Here is a 6,986-nt window from a genome sequence, read left to right on the forward strand (position 1 = left end):
TAAAAAAACTAGCCGGGCGAGGTGGCGGGCGCCTGTAGTCCCAGCTACTCGGGAGGCTGAGGCAGGAGAATGGCGTGAACCCAGGAGGCAGAGCTTGCAGTGAACTGAGATCCGGCCACAGCACTCCAACCTGGGCGACAGAGCAAGACTCCGTCTCAAAAAAAAAAAAAAAAAAAGTCATGATGTGCCTGGGCATGGTGGTTGTCACCTATAATCCCAGCTACTCCAGAGGCTGAGGCAGGAGGATCTCTTGAGGTCAGGAGTTTAAGACCACCCTGGGCAACAGTATAACCCTATGTCTTAAAAAATAATAAAATAAAAATACTAGGCCATTGTGGCATGTACCTGTAGTCCCAGCCAAGGTGGGAGGATGGCTTGAGCCCAGGAATTTGAGGCTGCAATAAGCCATTGATTGCACCACTGCACTCCAGCTTAGGTGACAGAGCAAAACCCTCTCTCTTAAAAAAACAAAAATCATGTTTATTGTTGTCCTAGATGTAAACAGCAGGTACCCAGATGAATTTTTGAAAGGCAACAAAAAGCCAGTTGGGAATTTTTCAGAGCTCAAGTTAAAATATCTTAAGTGTGTGGTGTCATGAGTATGTTAAAATTATCGCTATCTTTTTGTGTTCTTTACTTTAGTGGTATTAAAAACAGGAGGGTAGGCCAGACATGGTGGCTCACACCTGTAATCCCAGCACTTTGGGAAGCCAACGTGGGTGGATTACCTGAGGTCAGGAGTTCGAGACCAGCCTGGCCAACATGGTGAAACCCCGTCTCTACTAAAAATACAAAATTAGCTAGGCGTGGTGGTGCATGCCTGTAATCCCAGCTACTTGGGAGGCTGTGGCAGGAGAATCGCTTGAACCTGGGGGGTGGAGATTGCAGTGAGCCGAGATCACGCTATTGCATTCCAGCCTGGGCAACAAGAGCAAGACTCCGTCTCCAAAAAAAAAAAAAAAAAACAAAGGAAGGTAGTAGTAAACCAACAATGAAATTCTTATATGAAAACTAGTATATACAGTTTCATTGTAACTGTCAAAAATAAAACGTATATGTTCACAAAGATTAGAAAAATTGAGAGACATGTACATCGACTTTATTGTACACTGGTTTAGTAATACTGCATGAGCACAGTGTCTGGCACACTGCCTTTGTATTGAAGTGTGGTAGACATACAGAAATGTGCACATATCAGAAGTACAAGGCTCAGTGACTTTTCACAAACTGAATATACTCCAGTGCTTGGCACTCTGGTTGGGACATGGCCATTCCTACACCCAAGGGTAACCATCCTGATACAAATTCTCAGATTGGTTTATCTGGTTTTGTTTTACATATATTTTGTACTTTATATTTTTAAAAACATACTCTGTTTCCTCTTGTGTGTCTGGCTTCTTTCATTCAGCATTACATTTTTAGACCATCCATGTCATTGCCTCTAGCTGTGAATGATCCATTCTCATGACTGGTTTGTGCATGTCAGTGTCAGGGTCCAAGTTGTGGGGGTAAGGGGACAGTGAAGAATACCCACAATATAATTATCCATTCTCCTGTTGATAGACATTTGGGTAGCTGTTTCCAATTTAGAGTTATTACAAACAGTACTGCTCTAAACATTCTGATCATATTCTTTGGTGAACATCTGTACACATTTTTGTTAGGTGTATTTATACCCACAAGAAAAATTGCTGGTCATTGCATATGCATGCATTCAGTACAGCTTTACCGCCAACCAGTTTTCAAAGTGGTAGTTGTACTAGTTGACACCCATACCAGTAGTGTATGAGAAGTCTGGTCACTTTCTGTCTCTGGTGGGTAGGCAGTGATCTCTATTTTCATGACAGTTAATGAAGTTGAGCACATTTCCGAATATTGATTTACATTTGTCATATCTACATATCCTCCTTTGTGAAGGGCCTGTTAAGTCTTTTGCTTGTTTTCCTATTGGGTTACCTGCCTTCTTCTTAATGTTTTATAGTTCTTTATTTTGGAGATGAATCACTTATTGACTATGTATATTGGAAATATCTTCTACTATATGGCTTGCCTTTGTTTTTTTAGTCAACTCCTTCAATGGATTGAAGTTTTTAATCTTCATATAATCTAATTGAGCCTTGTTTTCCTTTATGTTTAGCTGCTTTCGGTTTTTTTGGTTGCTGTTTTAGAAATCATTACCTATTCCCAGCTCATGAAAATATTCTCCTTCTTTCTTTTAAAAACATTATTTGTTCAACAATTTTTTGATGTCATACTTCACAGATGTCTCTTAGATACCAGCTGTATTTCAATATCCATTTATTGAGAATAATGACAAGAAGCTTGGGTAAAACTTTTAAACAAATTTGTAGTATATTCACAGCAGGGTCTAGTCATTTGAAAAGTAGTTACAAGACACTGGGAGATACTTTCTCAATATGGAAACCATGCTGTGTACTCCCCACACAGATCTGCAGACAGCTCAAAGTGGTGGAGGCTCAAGGCTTGACAGAACCTGAAAGTCAGTGGAGAGGCCATCTTAGCCTTGTTAATGTCAAAAAAAAGTGCATGCCCATTTATTCCATGTTTATAAAATACTTCTGTGTCAGGTATTGTGCTGATAAGGTACTGGAAACAAAGATGGACAAATAGGATCTCTTCCCTATAAGAGCTTAGGATCTAATGCGAGGGAGATAGTCATGTAAACAGATATGAGGTATGTGTTGTAACCTGTTTCTGGTGTCCTGATTGATTGTGGTGTCTGAGATGTTAGAGAGTAAGGAAGTGGGAGAGTGTCAGGAAAGCCTTTGTACAAGAAGCAACCCTTGAGTTATCAGCCAGGTAGGTAGATAGGTGATTTAAGGATTCTCTCGGAATTGACATTATGCTTCACGGAGCAGTGAAGTGAAACCTGTTCATTCTCATGCATTGTTGATAGGAGAATGTAGTGGCATAGCCTCTTCAGAGAGTAATTTGGCAGCATCTGTCAAAATTTAAATTGCACATTCTTCCTGCATTTATGCTAGATAGACACTGGAATACAATGTATGTGTCAGACAAATAACCCAAGAGTAGAATACCATGACCTAGCTCTTCCACTCCTGGCATTAATCCTACGCATATACTCGTAAGTTCACAAAGATGCTTCTTGCATCTTTGTTAATAACATCAAAATGTTGGAAACAAACTAAATATCCATCAATAGAGAAATGGTTAAATGAATGGTGATACATCTGCAAATGTAATATTGTAGAGCTGTTAAAAAGAAGGCAGCAGGCCAGGCACAGTGGCTCACACCAGTAATCCCAGCACTTTGGGAGGCTAAGGCAGGCAGATTGCTTGAGGTCAGGAGTTCGAGACCAGCCTGGCCAACATGGCAAAACCCTGTGTCTACTAAAAATATAAAAATTAGCCGGGCATGGTGGTACATGCTTGTAGTCCCAGCTACTCAGGAGGCTGAGGTGGGAGAATCGCTTGAACCTAGGAAGCTTAGGCTGCAGTGAGCCGGATTATGCCACTACACTCCAGCCTAGGTGACAGAGCAGATAAACCTGTCTCAAAAAAAAAAGTAGGCAGCTCTTTCTCCATGTACTATGATGCCACAATCCGCAGGATGTGTTGAGTAAAAGTATCATGGTGGAGAATGGTGCATATGGTTTGCTTTGTTTCTTGCCCCATTTGGCCTTGGAAAGGGGAGATGGGCAGGGATGTAGGTGTGCCTGAGTGTTTGTGCATATATGTCTCTGGAAGCGTGTTCGAGAAAGGGGCCACAGTGGTGGCCTTGTCATGCGACAGAGGGACAGCCATGTTCTGATTGAACTTTTTAAAAATAAATCGTATATATTACCGACTCAAAACGAAATGTTTTTAATGTGTGGCTTTTTTTAATCAAAAAGCTTTTATTAAGTGCTGTGTGATATCCTTATTTGGATCCTGGGGCAGAAACAGGACATGCGGAAAAACTGATGCTATCTGAAAAAAGTCTGGAGTCAATAGTGATATGGCAATGTTGAACTCTTCATTTTGACAAATGTCCCATGGTAATATGTCAGCACTGGGGGAAACTGGGTGGGAGGTACACAGGAGCTCTATCATCTTTGCAACTTTTCTATAAATCTAAAATTATTTGAGTATAAAAAGTTTATTAAACTTTTTTTTTTTTTTGAAACTTCAGTGAAACCTGTCAAATTGCATCTGCAAAATTGTTGTGTCTGAGAAAGTTAAAGCTCACTCCCTTCCCTCTTCTCATCTTGGTTTAGGTCGAAGAATTCCATCCACTGACGCCAACCCGCCATCTGGCGGTAAGGGCTTCAAACTCCGAAGACAGCCTTCAGAGCCAAAGCGGAGCTGCTGCTGACCGAACCTCAGCCTCTCAGACTTGATGATGAAGTAGGTGGTCCTGAAAGTTAACAGGAGGACTGGGGTCCCTACCACCAGTTTTCATCTAGCCAGTCTTGAGTCTTCTCCATACAAAAAGGATTCACGGAAATTGACCAGTTCTGTTCTCCAAAGACTGCAGCAATGATATTTTAGTCTGTGAACTTCTATTATGTAAAGAATCTCTAGTGTACAAAGGGACTACATCGTTGGCTTTTGACCTTGCTGAAAAGGAACGTATAACTTTATGGATGGTAGGATTAAGTTGTTGAGTAGTTTTGTAATCAAGATTTTATGTAACATTTGTAAAGGGAAAATTAGCACTTTCATGGTTCTTAAGGGAAGAAAAGACCTTGTGGAGATTATAATTTCCTTGGTTTCTGTTACCACTGTTAGAGGGAGTTGTATCGTTTAAAATGTAGTAGGATAGTTTAAGTGGAGGGAGGACAATTATTATCTGAAGCTAAAATGGGTTATTTATAGGACTGATGGAAATGATTTCATTTCTGCCATCTCTAAAGCACTTTTCATTGAACATGTTAGCCTAGGATACGTACAGTAAATTAACAATGATAGCAGCAGATGCCTAGCTCACCCTGGGTTTGCTTCTGACCTTGTCATGGTGTGTGCCACCAAACACGTTATTGGCACCTTTTTAAATAAGCTCTCATGATCAAGATGGTGATGGTAGAGAAGCTGCCCAGAATAAATTGAATTACATATGTTCTGAACTGACTAGCAATGGTTTAAAAAGAAAGAAGAGAGGAAGTGAAGAAGGTGGTGTAAATGCTGTCAATTGTTTTTTAACCCAAGTATTTTGGTGGGGAAAAGCAAGTATCTGTTGCTTAGCATATGTAAAAGTTGTAGTCTATATTTATGAGGCCATTGCTTAAAGATTATAAATTATGTAAATACATTAATAAATTCTAAGTTTCATTTGACATTCAATTGAATCTTGCACCCAGTCTTGCGTATGCCTGCCCAGTTTTCAGCCTGTTAACGGGAGACTCAGGCACATTGGTATTGTATAAAGGTATACAGTCTTTAAAGGTTACAGTCTGCCTTCCCTTCTACCCACCCGCCTTCCACCAGATCCCATCTGGAAATCGTAATGAAGACATATGCCACTTTGACAAACCTGACTAGTCCTTACTAGCCTGAGGGTCAAAGATGAAGCTCCAACCCCAAGTCATTTACCTGGTCTTGGTAATAAGTTTCTTTTAGCTTGTACAGCATCCTCAGACCAACTGAGGAGCTTTCCTTGTTCACAATTTAGCTTATCTTTTTGTTTCCTTTATTTTTGCCTGCCTCTGTTAGTGGTTAACACTCTTTTCCCTCAGGGAGCCTAATAAGGTTTTTAATATAATCTAAAAATAAAGCATTGAAGTGAAGTTGGTGAAAATTTGTTCCTGGTCTAATTTGGCACCCTTCCAACCTGAGTATTGTAGGGGAAGGAAATTTACAAGATTTAATAGGAAATGAAACAGCTTGAATTTCAAACTAAATTGTATTTTCAGAGCTATCCTTAAACTGAACAGCTGAAACTTTCAAAAATAATTGTTATTATTTTGTGCCCCCCACTTAATATGGATGGATTTTAATGGGAAAATTATAATTCAGATTAAGTAAAAAACAATTCCTTTTTCCCTGTTGTATATCTTAAGAATTTGGAATTGTTTTTTTATCTTCTGAAATCATATAGAAAGAATGTCGTTAGTAAAAATTCTAACTTCGTTTTGTTTAAAAGACACAGGGATGCTCCATTCCCCTAGGATTTTGCTTCCTCCCCAGTGCTAAATTAGCAAGCTCCTAGAGAAGCCATGTGATTCCCAGGGCCAGGCGCTTTCCACCTGGAAGTAGTTTGACTTTCTTCTGTATACATCCAGGTGGATCCCAGGCATCTGGGCACCACCCTAGTGTGTCTCTAGAATTCCCACTGCTGGGCCTCTATCTCCATGACAACAAAATAAAAACAGGTTGCTTGACTCATTACCGAAGAGGCAAAGCATGTGCGACCCTTTCTGTCTTATTTTACCGAAAGATGATGCAAATCTATGACCTTCACATTTTTTCCACCAAACCCAGCAGTAGCTGTTGGTGATTGTATGGTATCTCGGTGCATGGAAAAAGGCAAGGTCTTCTGAGCTCATCTTAACTGGTGAGGCGTCTGGATGTCTCTGATATTACTGTGATGTTTTACTGTACCAAGCCCAGTGTGGGTCCATCTCATCAGCCCTTTGCTGATTTCATGATTTCTCACACTCCCTCCCATATGTAGGGTGTGATTCTGTTTTATTGTAGCCACATGTTTTATTAACAGAATGAGTGATATGAAGCTTGTACTTAATGCATTTTTCAGGCCTCTTCCCTCATTTTCATCAGTCTGTCTAAGAAGTTGACTCAGCACTGTTTCTCATGTAATATCCTTTTAATGCTTAGCAACAACAATAACAAAAAATTGCTGTCTCAGATCCATAATCCATACTCTGTGAAAGCAGGAAAAAAATGTTTTTACTTATTTCATTTTCTTCTAAATTGCAAAGATGAATATTAAAGTCAGAAGCAGTGTTTTATTTTGAACACATTTTGGATTATTAACCTGACTAAGCAATGATCTAATACACATTTCA

The 6,986-nt window shown here is 39.8% G+C and overlaps 1 protein-coding gene across 2 annotated transcripts in view; it reads left to right on the forward strand.

Moving 5' to 3' along the window:
• The window catches only part of RAB22A (RAB22A, member RAS oncogene family), a 52,794-nt gene extending 47,036 nt beyond the window's left edge, over window positions 1-5,758 (forward strand). For both annotated transcript variants that reach the window (XM_023231995.2, XM_023231994.3), the window contains one exon: window positions 4,239-5,758. In XM_023231995.2, the coding sequence (XP_023087763.1) occupies window positions 4,239-4,336 (98 nt within the window). In that variant the 3' untranslated portion in view covers window positions 4,337-5,758. The remainder of the gene's footprint in view (window positions 1-4,238) is intronic.
• Window positions 5,759-6,986: the final 1,228 nt, after the last annotated feature.

The sequence above is a fragment of the Piliocolobus tephrosceles genome, chromosome 20, assembly GCF_002776525.5.
Source record: "Piliocolobus tephrosceles isolate RC106 chromosome 20, ASM277652v3, whole genome shotgun sequence".
NCBI lineage: Eukaryota > Metazoa > Chordata > Mammalia > Primates > Cercopithecidae > Piliocolobus > Piliocolobus tephrosceles.